This window comes from Danio rerio, chromosome 18 (genome assembly GCF_052040795.2).
Source record: "Danio rerio strain M-AB ecotype USA chromosome 18, GRCz13ab, whole genome shotgun sequence".
Classification (NCBI taxonomy): domain Eukaryota; kingdom Metazoa; phylum Chordata; class Actinopteri; order Cypriniformes; family Danionidae; genus Danio; species Danio rerio.
The window spans coordinates 42,398,750-42,415,507 of record NC_141038.1 but is presented as its reverse complement, the minus strand read 5'-3'; the positions used below and the strand labels follow the sequence as shown (position 1 = coordinate 42,415,507).

The window sequence follows — 16,758 nt, the reverse complement described above, 5'->3', positions numbered from 1 at the left end:
AAAGGACTTCAAAGTAGGGCTGCATGATATTGGAAAAAGCTAACATTGCGATTGTTGGAATATCTATCTCTATTTCATGCGTGTTCAATTCAAACTCAGGAGAAATTGTTAAATGCTTAAAAGATTAGTAATTTATTGAATACAAATGAATAATTCGATATTCAGAGCTCTGGGCATACACCAAGATAGTCTAGCCGTTATACAATGCTAACCGGGACTAACGTCAAGGTGCTCTGCACTACCCGGTGTCTAGAAACCCAGTTTTATAGACAGAAGGAGTAAAGAGGGGTGAGTTCCGGACTGCTCCTCTGCATATTTGGTATTTCCTCCTTTACCATTCTCTTTCTGAAAAGAATTTGTATAGTTAAATGCACATTTAACATATTTCACACTTGTGACCACCATACTCTTCTGGTGACCCTGCACATTTTTTTGGTAGAGAGGAAGTCTAGACCAAGGCCCCCCTCTTGCAATATCTTGCAGCCAATTTCCCTCGTCAGCAGAACTTGAACAAAATGTTCCAGTACATGACCCCATAATAAAAGAAGAACTTCAGTTAGTATAACATATCACATAACGAGAAAAAGATTGGTTAATCAATTGCTAGTCAAACCCTTTTTTTCTAATGAACACTCTCAATGTATTAGTGTATTAGTCCATGATTAATATATGTATATGTTTCAAAAATATGAAGAGATTAATGTGAGTAACATAAGGTGTATATAATGTTTTTGAGATTAATATGAATAGCATAAGGTGTATATATGATTTTCTTTAATTTTCCTCCAATACGATATTCTGTTATTCTGCGATATACACTACCTGACGAAAGTCTTGTTGCCGATCCGATTACAAACAACAAATAAAAACTTGACTTCTAATTGATTATTTAGTATCAGAAGTGGCTTTTATGAAAGGCCTCAAGATTGTTTATTTTACCAAAATAAAATATGATCATTGATTTTTAATGATTTAATAAGAACAGAAAGGTCTAACTTAACAGAAATAATGTACAGTATAGAACAGGGATCACCAATCTCGGTTCTGGAGGGCCGGTGTCCCTGCAGGATTTAACTCCAACTTGCCTCAACACACCGGCCTGGATGTTTCAACTATACCTAGTAAGACCTTGATTAGCTTGTTCAGGTATGTTTGATTAGGGTTGGAGCTAAAATCTCCAGGGGCCTCATGTACGAAGACTTGCGTGGAAATCTTACTAAAACATTTACTTAAAAAAAAAACTTACTGAATTTTTTTCTGCGTACGCACATTTACAGCTTTGTGCGTACGCAGAAAAAAATTCAGATGTATGAAACACTGCGTACGCCGAATCTCACGCATATTCTTTTGTACATCTGAATGAACGTGAAACTGAGCGCAACATGCACGAGCACAAAACCCCTCCCTGCCTCCTCCCTCGTATGAATATGCTAATGACTATGCTAATGGCAAAACCCAACGAAAAAGCAATGTCAAAAGCAAGCAAAAAGAGAAACTTTGAACAGAATGTGAATTGGAGGTGCTGCTTTCGGAGGTAGACCGGAGAAAAGCGGTGTTATTTGCAAGTTTGTTCTCCGGAATTAACAACAAAAGAAAAAAATAGAATGGGAGAGTTTAGCTGATGCGGTTAACACAGTTGGGTTTGAACATCGCACTGAGTGCATTAAAAAAAAAGAAATAGTGTGGTTTATATCTGTAAAATGTTGCAGGACGCTTAACAGTCTCAGTGGCGCGCTCGCAAGACGCTTGTGATCATGAATTGATACGTTCAAGCATGATCTCGGCTCGAATCCAGCGTCTGATGAACTCTTTCTTGTTTTTTCCCCTGCTACATATCAGATTTTCCCAACTATTTATCACGAGAAAGACAAGTAGGAATCATCAATAAGTTCATATCAATAAGCATCATATTTTATTTGCACATTTATTGAATGGAAATGTTTCTGATTCACGCATGCAAATTCATCTTCAGATAGTGTCTTTATAGCAATGTGCGTGCGGTAGATCGCTCAGATTACATTGGGAAAACAGGCGACCGCTGCAAATTGTGCTTTAATGTTTAGCTGGTCAACTGTATGGTATGGAAACCTTATATACCTGCTAGATGAACCCGTCTCATACAGCTGCCATTGCAAGGCTCAGACACTTTGTAGAGAGGAATTTAACACAACTGCCTCTAGGAGTCGCCAATGGAAATAAAACAGACACGCACAAAAAATGTGCGTACGCCAGCCAAAAAGCTGCCGTGAAGCTGCGCACATTCCCACGTTCAGTTCATTGTTAGTAAATCCAAACGTGAGCGATTCTGAGCGTGAAACCTGGCGTACGCAAAGTTTTTGTGCGTACGCAGCGTTGATACATGAGGCCCCAGGACACTGGCCCTCCAGGAACAAGTTTGGTGACCACTGGTATAGAATATAAAGTCATGGTGCAGTGAAAAAATAAATTATATTGTGTATGACTCCTATGAGCTTGGAGGACTGCATACATACACCTATGCAACAACTCAAATACCTTATTAATAAAGTCATCTGGAATGACCAAGAAAGCATTCTTGCAGGACTCCCAAAGTTCAAGATTCTTTGTTTTCATCTTCAATGCCTCCTACTCCATCTTACTCCAGACATGCTCGATAATGTTCATCTCTGGTGACTGGGCTGGACAATCCTAAGGCACCTTGACCATCTTTGCTTTCAGGAACTTTGATATGGAGGCTGAACTATGAGAAGGAGCGCTATCCTGCTGGAGAATTTGCCCTCTCCTGCGGTTTGTAATGTAATGGGCAGCACAAATGTCTAATACCTAAGGCTGTTGATGTTGCCATCCACTCTGCAGATTTCTCACAGGCCCCCATACTGATGTAAAACCCAAAACCATGACTTTTCCTTCACCAAACTTGACTGATTTCTATGAGAATCTTGGGGCCATGTACGTTCCAATTTGTCTTCTGCAGTATTTGTGATGATTGGGATGCAGCTCAACAGATTATTCATCTGAGAAATCTACCTTCTGCCATATTTCCATATGATCAACTAGAAGTTATGTTATTATTTGTTGCTCTATCGAACTATGATCGATGACATAGTTGTGTAATTGCCATCATAATCTTTGTCTGAACAAGTGCTGCTTTTGTGGAAAGCATTATATGAGGGTGGTTTGGGTGTGTTTTATGCAAATTGTGCTCTAGAAGACTCCAAATTTATAAACGGAAGAACGAGTTGAAGAGCAAGCGAGTTCAGTTGTGCTTAGAAATTGTTAGTCAATGAGACCCAATGTTTTTCTTCTGAAGACTTACTGTCTTTGACGACAGCTTTTAATTTATTTGCAAATGTTTGAAATTGAAAGATCTGGTTGCTCACATTTCGACTTGATGGGCAAATTGGAAGTCTCTTTATATTCTGAAGTTTAATAAAGTCGCACGGGTTTCTTTTTTGGATAAAAAACAACATTAGGATGAATTACAACATCTGACTTTAGTCTTGATTTCGGTTTCTTTATTAAAATATAATGGTCCTGATGTTAGGCAAGGCAAGGCACACTTTATTTATAGAGCACAATTTTATACAACCTTAGTTGATCCAAAGTGCTTTACAATGAAACAAAATATTTATTAAAATAAAATAACCCTTGCATTAAAAATGTAAGAAAAGGAAATATGTATATATGTAATAATAAAATAGACAATAAATTACATGAAATTACAAAAAAAATTACAAGAAATTACTCAAAGGTAAGGGAGTAGAAATAAGTCTTTGATTTAGATTTATGGAGAAGTGGAGAAATCCTGATGTTCAACAGGAGACTGTTCTAATCATGGGACCTTACCGAGCCTAACCTAGAGGAAATTAAACCATGGGTTACAGTTTCTAGATCTGTTTTTTTTTTTTTAGGATGAAATGGTTTAACTTTTGCCACCAATCTAAGTTGGAAAAAGCTGCTCTTCACAACTGCATTTACATGCTTGTCAAACTGCAAAAGTGGATCAAAAATTACTCTGAGATTCTTGGCGTGACTGTGCAAATTACTGCTTGTTACCTTTTTGATATCAATATCCATAATTTGTAAAGAGACAAAATAAATCAGAGTTGTTCTCTTTAGTTGTTTAATAGGCTCTCAACTCACGAAGGAGACCATTTCCATATAGTCATTCAAGAATACTGTTACAAAGCTAAAAAATAAATGATGGTCTGAGGGGCTGGACATATTCAAGATAAACTAAATTCTGATTGTTTTTTTTGTGTAAGACACTTTGATTAACATCATAGGTGGACATTAGGGAACTAACATATACTAGGGATTAATATTTGTCTTGTATTTCAGGAGGGAGAGAACTCTGGAAAGAGGAAGGCAGAGGAAGATGAGGAATCTGCTTCAAAGAAGCCCAAAAAGTATGTCATTAGTGATGAAGAAGACGAGGACGGAGATGGAGAACGCGATGGAGACCGAGAGAGAGGCGGGGATATGGATGGAGACGGAGATGGAGATATGGAAGGAGATGGAGATGTGGACAGAGACGGAGATATGGATGGAGATGGAGAAGGCGATGGAGAGGGAGACGGAGAGGAAGACGAGTAATTTTTTTTTCTTAATTTTTTTTTTTTACATTAATGTTTTGATCGGCTAATTGTTGGTTAAGTACGTGTTTAGTCCAGAAAATCAATTGTGCAGTTAACTGATTGTATATTTTATAATGTCAGAAGATGCTCATCATTCAACAGGTTAATAAAGAGCAATAACCTCAGTAAGACCTGTGTGTGTTTTTAAAATGTGTATCTTGAAAGATAAGAGAGTGTGAGTGTGTGCGTGCGTGCGTGCATGCGTGCGTGCGTGCGTGTGGGCACGTCTTTTTTTAACAGCACTTTAAATTACGTCTTGGTAAAATGATGTCTCGATTTCTGTTGCGATGTTAGGATGGTAGGGTCAAAAATTGGTGTCAACAACATAAAAGCATGGATCCATCCTCCCTTGTATCAATGGTTCAGGCTGGTGCTGGTGGTGTAATGGTATGGGGGATATTTTCTTGGCACAGTTTGGGCCCAGTAGTACCAATTGAGCATCGTGTCAACCAACGTCTCAGCCTACCTGAGAATTGTTGCTGACCATGTCCATCTCTTTATGACCACAGCATACCCATCTTCTGATGGCTACTTCCAGCAGGATAACGTGCCGTGTCATACAGCTCAAATGGTCTCAGACTGGTTTCTTGAACATGACAATGAGTTCACAGTACTCAAATGATCTCCACAGTCACCAGTTCTCAATCTAGTAGAGCACCTTTGGGACGTGGTTGAATGGGAGATTCACATTATGGATGTTTAGCTGAAAAATCTGCAACAACTGTATGATGCTATCATGTCAATATGGACCAAAATACCTAAGAAATATTTCCAGTACCTTGTTGAATCTATGCTATGAAGGATTAAGGCAGTTCTGAAGGCAAAAGTGGGTCAAACCTGGTATTAATAAGCTGTACCTAATAAAGTGGCCGGTGAGTGTGTGTGTGTGTGTAATTATATACATATGTAATATATATATATATATATATATATATATATATATATATATATATATATATATATATATATATTTAATGAATACAGTTTTATATAGTTCTTAGTGTTCTGATTTATAGCTATAGGTTATATATAAATATTTGGTAATTAATAAAAAAAAATGTCCCTAAATTTATTTTCAAAACTGCTAATAAAATTTGGTGTACTCTATGCTAATTTACAAATAAAAAAATCAGTATTACACAAATCTAATTAATGTTTATATGCTAGACGTCACAGGGTTGACTGTCGTTAAAGGGGCTTTAAAATAGAACAATTTTCTTTCTTGGATATATACGTTTAATCAAATGCAGCCTAAAAATAAACCTTAGCAACAGCATATAAATGTCCTGCCAACCTCCCACTACTCTTCATCCATGGTGAGATGTATGTTTTCAGAAAATCGACAGACTTAATCCCTTTTTCTATTTTTACGCATGCTTCAACTCGGTATCCAGGCAGTGTTGCGTAAATGACTTCACTTGTAATTCATTCCACAACACTCTCATCAGCACACGGAGGATTCCCCTTTTCATCTTCATTTCGCCTCAGGGTTGTTCTGGCTGGAGTTACGAAATCAAATAAACACGTAATCGCACGCTGTGGCTGTCACACACATTCGAGACCTGCTTCTTTATCTGTAAACACACACTCGCAATGTGACGGGTGGGTTTCGTGTCATGTTTCAGATGTTTATGTTAATTTTTAGACACAATATTAATGTTTTGCACTAAAAAGAGTTAATAAGGCAATTTTTAGTGAAATAATCGTGGTTTTCATTCACTGTAAAAAAAAAAATTCTGGGTTTCACACAATCGTTTTGTGTTGGGACAACATAAAGGAATTAAGTTAACTGATTAGTTTTCACAAATATAAGAGGATTGGGCATAAAAAAAAATAAGTCACAAAAATAGCACAAACCTTAAGCTTATTTTAGGTAGTTTGAACAAACAGCAAATGTCATTTTCTTGAGTGTTTTTAACAATTGAAAACGTTAGCTATTCAGAATAAAATAAAATTTTCTAAGTAAAATACTATATCTTTTTAAAATTTTGAAGAAATGCTATCAGACTTTTATAGAATAAAGCAAACTTTAATATTTTACTCAAAATCTTACTCATGGGGAAGACTAAGGCCAATCAATAAAAAAGATATTAGATTTAAGTTATTATAATGTGATATTAAATTTATTAAACATTTATTTCAATAAAAAAATACAAAATAAAATGTTAAGAATTAAGTCATTAAATTGAGAAATTTGTGTTTGAGAATACTGGTGGAAGGTCATCTGCCGGATAAAACATATGCTAGAGAAATTTGGGGTCCGTTCCACTGTGGCAACCCCTGATAAATCAGGAACTAAACCGAAGAAAAATGAGCGATTCAAGAAAAAAAACTTAAATAAAACGTCCCAACACAAATTATGTTAAATGAATAGTTTTTTACTTTTAGTCATTGAAGTGAATTAAACATAAAACAATTAAGTTATTTGAAAGAAAACTGCAGAATTGTGTTGTTTCAACTCATTTTAAATTAGTAGTTTAAACAAACAGCAAAAGTCAGTTTTTTTGACTGTTTTAAGAAAAAAAAAACTGGTTCAATATTGTAAAAAAAAAAAGTCAAAATTAAATGTTGAGAATTAACCTAATAAATTCTAAGACTAAAGGTTGATATGTTTCGGGAAAAATACTTCACTTCAACTACTTCAACACTTCAATAATTTTTTTATAAATCTTTTTAATTGAGTTTCATACATTTTCTTGAAATTCAAGGAGTTTCATCTCACCAAATAGTGACTTTAAAGTCAGTGTGAAATTAAAATTAACAATTATTTTTCTCACAAAATTGTGATTATTATTATAATATGAGATTAAATTAATTAAAATTTAATTTATTTAATTAAGTTTGATTCAGCTGACTAAAATCTCACAAGATAGTGACTTCAAAGTCAGTGTTAAATCAAAATTAATGATTATTTTTTCTTAAGCACTTTGGTATATTTAGGAAAACAATTATACTCCTTAATAATTAATTAGAGTTGGTAATCTTCAATCAAAGTCTGACCTTTTTTTCTCTCTCTCTCTGTTAATGTCAATTTGACGGTTTCAGAAACAATATACTTAACCACGCCGCTCCTACCATTAGTTTGCTATTAGGTTATGATACACAAAAAGAAAGCCCTGCCCCCTACTCACTAATCAGTTGCAAGTACATCAACATACTAAATTAAAAGTGACAGCAACTTCCAGTTCACAACTTAAATCTCGATTTATTAGTAGTATTTTTTTCCTCCTTGGTCAAATCTGGTTTCATAGTTTTACCTAATAAATCAAGAGAAACTGTCAATTTCCAAGTGGCTAGAAACTGCATGTGCAGTCAGCTTGTCATTATGAAAAATACTCTTCAACATTTTAAAGCAACTGGCTGACTAGACTTTTATTTTTCAAATGTATTGATTTAACTGTTGTTTAGGTGTGCCCTACACTCAAAATAAATAAATAAATAAATAAATAAATACTTAGTCCTAACAAATACATTTAATAATCTCCTGTAGAATCTACAGTAACCTACCGACATTTTCTTATTATATTAATCTACTTGTTATGTATAGTCATAAACACACTTGTTTTTAGAGCAAGTTGTTTGACCATTTTCTGCCGTTTATTTGCACTTCCTCTTTGCAGAATAAGGTCACTAGTATTAGATTTGAACAGATTTACAGTGGGTATTGTTTACCCAAATGATACAAACATAAAAATAAAATCAATTAAAAAAAATCTGATAAATTAGTAATAACAATGTAATGACACAAGGAGAAACTGCTGAACTACTGAAATGTGTTAAATACTTTATATAAAAAGCTTTTTTTGGTGATGTCAGCTTAAAGACATCTCTCATATGAAGAATGAAGTCACATGACTTGCTCAGATGAGTCTTGTCTGTCAAATCTGAGCTTTATTTCGTATTTTATATTGGATTCAAGTCAGGTGATTGGCTGGGCCATTCTACAGCTTGATTTTCTTTCTCTGAAAGCATTTGAGAGTTTCCCTGGCTGTGTTTTGGATCATCGTCTTGATGAAATCTCCATCTTGGTTTCATCTTCATCATTCTGCTAATGTAGATGTTGGACTGAAGAAGCTAATATTAATTTACAATGAGGAAGAGCAGAGGATTGCTGAATAACTACTGAGAGATTTCAGCTGATTTCACCACATTTTCTTCATGTGTTCAATACTTTTTTCCCTGTTTCATTTCATTTTATCACACATGCCTTCATTTGTAAACTAGTTTTCTTTGCATATATGGATTTCTTTCATTGTTTTGGTTAAAAAAAATTTTTTTTTGAGAAAATAAGTGAGATATTCAATACTTATTTCCCCCACTGATTTTAAGGAACCTGACAAATTATTATTTTTTTAAATCTGACAAACTAAATAATATCAAAAGGCTACAAACAGGTAATGATAAACTTCATTGTGATAATTTTTGTTTTGAGTGCAGCGCTCACACACTCAATAAAGCCTTAGTCAGCAGCTGCGTCTCTTAAATGATCAGTTTGAGACTGCTGAGTGTACTGTAGTCTGCGCTTGCTGTGGGGATTGCAGTGTGAAATGGGTGCTTGTGCTGCAGATGAAGGTGTGGAGGATCCTGCAGTGAGTCTGTGTGATTTATTACCCCTCTCCCTCTTTCTCCCTCCCTCTCTCTCTCTCTCTCTCTCTCTCTCTCTGCAGTAGTGTTATGTAATGGCGTGCCAGTGTTTGTAGGCTGGGGACACAGACGGGGGGGGGGCTTCAGACCTCTGCAGTGTTTAGCTCACTCTTCAACCCCCCCATCTTTCGGCCCACTGTATCTCCCGTGGACAGTGCTGCAGTTGTTAGCAGTGTTCAGGATGGAATAATTTACCGCAGAGTGCGTGAATGTAAGGCCTGTTTTTATACTGTGACACAGTATGCATACAGCTTGAGAAATTTAGAGACCGCTTAAAAATGTCTGTGTGTTTATGATTTATAGTTATGTAATAGAGTAAAACATAATTGAAGGTAAGTAAAACAAATTGGCCATACAAAACCTCTAATACAGTCATTATAGATGGCAAAATCTGTAAATTTTTCATGAACTACGAAAAAATATTTACACAAACAAAAAATCAAGCATGTTTTAAAATAAGATTATATATATATATATATATATATATATATATATATATATATATATATATATATATATATATGCAACATCAAACGAGTATCACTGCAATATGGCTGTATATCGGCACTGGTGGGAGGCGTGTGTTGGCTCGAGACCGTGTCTTAGTGTTCCACCAGTGACAATATACAGCCATATCGCGCTGCTATGAGTGTGATATTGCATTTATACAACAGTTCGACAGCATAAGCGTGTGCATAAAAAAGTAAATCAAACACGGAGAATCTCAAAAACCCTTTTGTATGAGGAACTACTTTCTTCAGCTAATCGTTTATGTCTGCAGCTGACTGTCAGAACAGCAGAAACTGTTGCTACTTTGAGACAGCCCTCACTGCAGCTCGCAGCTTGATGACGTATTGAACCAGGTCAACCACGTAATGGACACTGTACCCCCCACTAAGGTAACCCCCTTGCAACGGTGAAGGTTGGGCTAAGGTAGGGGGAGGTGTAGGTGATCATCCATTACATAGTGGACCTAGTCCAGCACTCCATCATGTTTGCAGACTGTAGCAAGGACATCTTGGCTACTTCACCAACATCACTTTAGCGCTAGTATTTGAATGATTCTCTAGCATAATATCTAAAGTGATGACAAAACTGGTGATTTTGCTCACATTTTTAGATTATAAGGCTGAATGGCATGAAATGCCATCAGTCTAGAGACATGACCCAGTATTTTTCTGTTGCAATTGGTGTACCGCAATAATTAACCTTGAAAAAGCCAAAGCAAACACCACCAGTGTCTGTGGTATAAATACAGCACAACAAAATACAAGAGAGAGAGATCGACTTAGAATATTATTTACCTGATTTATAATGATTTGTTCAGCTCTAGTTTGAAACCTACATTGAGAAAACACTGAGTTTTTCTCCCTCTGAGGATTTATTAAGCGGTCTCTGTCGCCATCTTGTGTTGGAACGACAACCGTCACATTCTTTGGTCTGCTAAGACAGGCTGATGGTGGCCGATGCTTTGAATCTCCGAAATTATAAATATTTTCAAATAGGCATTGTCCTTATCAATAAACTGCATAGTTGCAATCTAAACAACTACATTCTCGAAAAGCCTCAGAAGTACATTATGTTGTCCAACAGCTGCAATATTTGTCAAACTGTAGAGTGTGCTCTGCTTGTTGCTGTATGTGTGTGGAGTAATACACAAGGGAGAAGGGTGAAGAGGCTGTACGAGTGTTGTAATTGCAGAATATTGCACGGCTATCAGCCAATCAGATTTAAGAACCAGACAGAACTGTTTTATATATATAATTTTTTCCCCACACAAAAAAGCATGTTTAAAGCGATTATTTAAGTTGAATTTCTACAACAATAAAAATCCATAAATTCAAAAGTTTATACAAGTATTATATTTTTACAACACAATAAAAAACACAGTGATTTACAATTTATAGTTGTGTTTGAGTGTGGTGTATTATTTGTTTTATTCTGTAAACTACTGATAAAAAATAAACTAAATAAAATAAATGTGTAACAAAAAACATGTTTTCAGTCATATTTATGTAAATATTTATATTAATATTATATAAACATTTACCAGTGTTTCATAACTTAAAGGTTAAGAAATTAATATTTGATGCAATAACCCAGACTTTAAATCACAACAAATGTAAAATAAATAGTTAAATGTCACTTTTTTATTTTAAATTTGGAAATAATCGGACTTTTAGAATAAAACAAATATTAACATATTATTTTATATCACCATCAAAGTGGTCTCTTTCCTCATAACTGTATGCATGATCTTATCATTAAAAACTTCAGTGCACTTTACAGTGACCAACCTTTTAGAAATGTGTTTTTCCTTTATTACATAATAGACATATAGGCATATGTATGAGTGCAAAGAGACACGATGAGACATCTCACACAAACATGTGGTTTGATGATCATTATATAAACATTTGACTGCAGATATGCCACAACTGACCAGTCAGAATCAAATATTTCAGAGGATAATATTTCATACTCAATCATGGGATTTCAGTTCCAACAAAAAATTAATTAAAATAGAAACATTTATTACTTTACTGGTTAATTTAGATAGTGAATGTGCCTAAAAAATATTATCAGCAATAAGCTAAAAACTCTGATTTGTAATATAGTATATGCTAATCTCGGGTCCTTATAAAGGCTTTTCTTAAGTAATAATAACAACAAAAACAACAATATTAATATAACATAATTAAAAAACATGTGTCCCAGTACTGGGTTTAGCTGTACACATTCCAAAACAGTTGTCGGTTCATTCCTCTGTGGCAACCTCTGAAAAATAAGGAACTAAGGCAAAGGAAAATGAATGAATGAATGAATAATTGAATGAATGAATAAAAAATTTTTTAAACCCTAACAAATGAACTAACCTTGGTTATGGTTAGTTAAATCTTACGGTAATAATATTAACAATATTAAAAGATTTGTGGAATTTATAATAAACTGACTATTTGCTCAATGTTTGAACCCAAAACAAAGTTGAAAAACTGCTCTATATATCAAAAATAGCACTGCAGAATACACAGAATAAACTTAAATAAAAGAGACATATAGGATTTTTTCTAAAGTAAATATACTTAATATCCTTACACACAACTTTATGGGGTACACCTTATTAGTACCAGGTTGGACCCCTTTTTGCCATCAGAACTGCCTTAATCCTTTGTGGCATAGATTTAACAAGGTACTGGAAATCTCCCCCAGAGAATTTTAGTCCATCGTCACTGTAACCACGGGGAGTGACACAAACAACTGAGATGTAGTTCCACGTGCAGGTTTAATCAGTGGGTAGGCAAGCAATGGTCAATACAGTTGCAAACAGGTATATGGAGACAGTCCAGAATCGTAATCTGTAAACAGGCTAGAGGTCAAAAGGCAGGCGGCAGACTAAGACAAACAGGCTAACAAGGCTAGGGTCAAAACACAGTAAAACAAGACTAGGAAACACGTTGTAGTGTTACTTTACAGAAAACAAGACTCGACTAACTGAATGGGTGAGTGTGTGGTTTAAATAGTGTGTGCAATCAGTCTCTGACAATCCTCAGGTGGTGTGAATGTAATCAGTTTAGATGAGGAAGCATGTGTGTCGGGGCGAAGTGCATGTATGAATATGTAGTCCAGTAATGGCGGAATTGTAGTCCATGAGTTATTGTGAGGGAGATCCAGCGATCTATGAATTAGTGATCGCTGGTGATTGTGACAGTCACTTTGGAATTATAAGGTTCTATCTGAATGACTGAGATATTGAGCGTCAAAGTTTTTGCATTCCATATAGCAAACAGTATGTGTGTAACATTTGTTTATTAAATAAAACATCTTAGAATGTAAGCAACTTATAAAAAAACATCCTATAATGTAAATAAGTTGTCATTTAATAAGAATATGTTAATAACTCAATTTTGACAAAAATGTCAGAGAGAACGTTATAATTCTATGTTGACGCCATTTTGACATGATAGCATCACGCAGTTGCTACAGATTTGTTGATGCTCTGTTTGAACTGTAGCAGATCGTCTTGCGAACATGCAAACTCCACACAGAAATGCCAACGGACCCAGTGAGGACTCGAATCAGCGACCTTCTTGCTGTGAGGCGAGAGTGCTACCCAATGCGCCACCTTGCCGCCACAACATGAAAACATGTTTATTATATTTTATACAATATCTAGCACATTAGATATATTTCACTTTGTAGGAACTTTTCAGTGCACAAACAAAAAACTGGGACGTTACAAAGGAAGGACAAGTCCAAGTGGGACAGTCCATTGAAAATGAAAACTGTCCCAGAAGAAGCAGGACAGCTGGTCACCCTAGAAAAGTATGTTTAGCTCTGTAAATCTAGCAGAGGTATCTTTTTATGAACATCGGGCTAAAGACTACAGGAAAAAGACTGCTGAATCTTTGCACTTTTAAACAATCTAAATGATACTAAATACCACAACATAATTGCAAACCTTAGGAAAACTCTAAAAACAAATCAGCACAAGATTTTTATTTATTTATTTAGTTTGTATTTAAGACGTATTGGATTATTTGAACACAGTTATGGCATCTACCAGCAGGGGGTAAAGGGTAGATGTCAACCAAACCCACTTAAAATATGCAATCGAGTATTTTGTCGGCATAATGTAACAGACCAGGACACAATTCATCAGCTAATTAAAGGCTCCATTACCCATAATGAATGGCTTGGTTCAGAATAACTTTAGCACAGCACTCTCACTGTTGCAATAAAAAGATGAGATGCTTATGTAGTAAGCTAGTCTGCTATTTTCAATTCAGGGAGATTGGGAAACCCCACAAATATGTATCTCCACAAGCACAATTGCCAATTTGTTGTGCAATCAGAATGATTACTCGGTTTGTTAATGGGTTTGTCAACCGGATTTCACCAAGAAAGTTCCTGGATTGACATCTACAGGGTGGGCCATTTATATGGAGACATCCTAATAAAATGAGAATGGTTGGTGATATTAACGTCCTGTTTGTGGCACAGTATATATGAGGGGGCAAACTTTTCAAGATGTATGGTGACCATGGCGGCCATTTTAAAGTCGGTCATCTTGAATACAACTTTTGTTTTTTCAATAGAAAGAGGGTCATTTGACATATCAAACTAATTGGGAATTTCACAAGAAAAACACTGGTGTGCTTAGTTTTTTATTCTTTCCTTAGTTATTTACAAGTTTCTGGCCACTTTTAAAATGTGTTCAATGTGCTGCCCATAGTGTTGAATTGTCCATGCAACCCTCTTCTCTCACTATTCACACACTGATAGCAACACTGCTATGGTACTATGGACTGCTATGGTCTATGGTGTGAAGATGGATAGGCTGAAAAATGACCAGCCAAATCCAGCTAAAACCAGCTGGTTTTAGCTAGTCATCTCCCAGCCTGACCAGCTAAGACCAGGCTGGAAATGGCTGGAAACCAGCCTGGAAGTGGACAAAACCCCTCTAAAACCAGCCTGGTTGACTAGCTAAAACCAGCCAACCAGCCTAGGTTGGTTTAAGCTGGATTTTTCAGCAGGGGGATTAAGGCAATTCTAGAGGCAAAGGGGGGGGGGGGGGGGGGGGTCTAACCTTGTACTAGTAAGTTGTACCTAATAAAGTGGCCAGCGAGTGTATATCTGCTGATATGCTTGGATTATCATTTCAACATCACCTAATTAAAATCATACACTGTAAAAAATGCTTTTCTTGCTTAGATTTTTTGTCTTATTTCTAGTCTAAATATCTAAAATTTATTATATCAAGAAGCATTTTCTAGACAAGCAAAACATGTTGTCTTGTTTTGAGAAATAATATGCCAAAATGAAGTGAGTTTTTCCGTAAAACAAGCAAAATAATCTGCCAATGGGGTAAGCAAATTAATCTTGTTTTTTCTTTTGACGTAAGATTATTTTGCTTACCCCATTGGCAGATTATTTTGCTTGATATGGAAAAACTCACTTCATTTTGGCATATTATTTCCCAAAACAAGACAGTATGTTTTGCTTGTCTAGAAAATTCTTCTTGATTTAGGAATTGTTAGATATTTGGACTAGAAACAAGACAAAAAATCTAAGTAAGAAAAGCATTTTTTGCAGTGTATTTATGCTTTTTGTGGGCTATGGTAATAATAGCACCGTGCTATTTGTGGCAGGCAAATTGCCTAGGCATTTGTGGAAAGGTATGATCTATAAAAAGTCTCATTTGCATTGAGGCTAATTTAATATACCTGTGTGAGCTTGAGTGTGTGTGTATGAGACTTGGTTGAGATGGACTGTGGGTGGATTGTGAATTAGATGGTTATAGTGGTGAAATGTAAACTAAAGTGTCTTAACTGTGTAATTAATTTATTCCCAGGTCTATAATTTGGCCCACAGACTAATTAGGGCTTTAACTTAATGAACTCAAATTCAGCTGCGTATTGATTTTACAGTTTCCCACCAGACCGTCACAAAACTTGGCAACTTTTGATGGGAATAAACTGCTGCACAAGCTAATTCAAGTACACTCTTGGTCTAAATTAGGGTTATACAGCTTATCTCTCTGATACTGCTCTCCTGTGATCTTAGACTATGTTCACACTGCAGTGTGGCCTATATGTGAGTGACAGATCTGTTTTTATGACAGTGTAAAAACCACAAACTGATCTCTTCAGTTCTGATTTCTGCAACTTTCATGTTCAGTATTCATCCCAGACTCATTCTGAAAATGTACGTCTATATACATATCTGGAGAGTGCCAAATATGTCCCAGAAGCTAAGCTTTTTTTTGTTTTTGCAGTTTTTGTGAATCCACCAGAAGCCACTGTGTATGCCTTTTCAGATCTCAAATTTAAATCCACTAGAGACTGTTGTTGACTCACTCACTGACTGAAGGACCGATAGACTAACGAACCCTCCTCCTTCCCTAAACCCAACCAATAATGTTTTCAAAAGCACTGATTTGCTTTTGAAAAAGAAAAGCCTTCCCCTGATTTTTACCATGTTTTCAGATTTTACCACATTCTCACCCTGTTATTTACTTGTTTATTTTATTTTTTGGCTTTTGTTTTTCTTATACCAGCTTTCTGGAATTGTTCTTTGCCTGACTCAAACCACGTCAATTCCTCTCTGCGTCTCAAGTCTTCTGACATACATGGCAAGCTAATTGGACAAACTGGTAACTGTGGGAAAGCCGCCCATACAGAAGTAAGCAGTTAGCTGGTAAGTGCAAAAAGGAACAATGTCATACCACTTCGTAGCGTTAGTTTTTAAGATGAAATGTAGCCATACGTACCTCTGGCTACATCATTCACGATCTCCAGAATTGTATATAGGGCTACATTTTCAGAATGAGCCTATGTTGGCAGTATTACATCTGACACAGGTCTGATGTGTAACAGTTATGTTGGATTTCATACAACTTTAAAGGTGCCATGTAATAAAAATGTAAATAAACCTAGGCATAATTAGCATAGCATTGCTGTCACAGCTGTATAATAAGAGCTCAGTACATGGAAATAGT

General features: G+C 35.7%; 1 protein-coding gene and 1 long non-coding RNA gene across 2 annotated transcripts in view; both read left to right on the top strand.

Moving 5' to 3' along the window:
• leo1 (LEO1 homolog, Paf1/RNA polymerase II complex component) overlaps window positions 1-4,745 on the top strand; it is a 28,655-nt gene extending 23,910 nt beyond the window's left edge. Inside the window, 1 exon segment of the mRNA NM_207067.1 lies at window positions 4,321-4,745. Coding sequence (NP_996950.1) covers window positions 4,321-4,575 — 255 coding nt within the window. The 3' untranslated portion in view covers window positions 4,576-4,745.
• LOC147839797 (uncharacterized) overlaps window positions 1-16,758 on the top strand; it is a 516,604-nt gene that overhangs the window by 80,142 nt on the left and 419,704 nt on the right. The gene's annotated exons all lie outside the window — the stretch shown is intronic.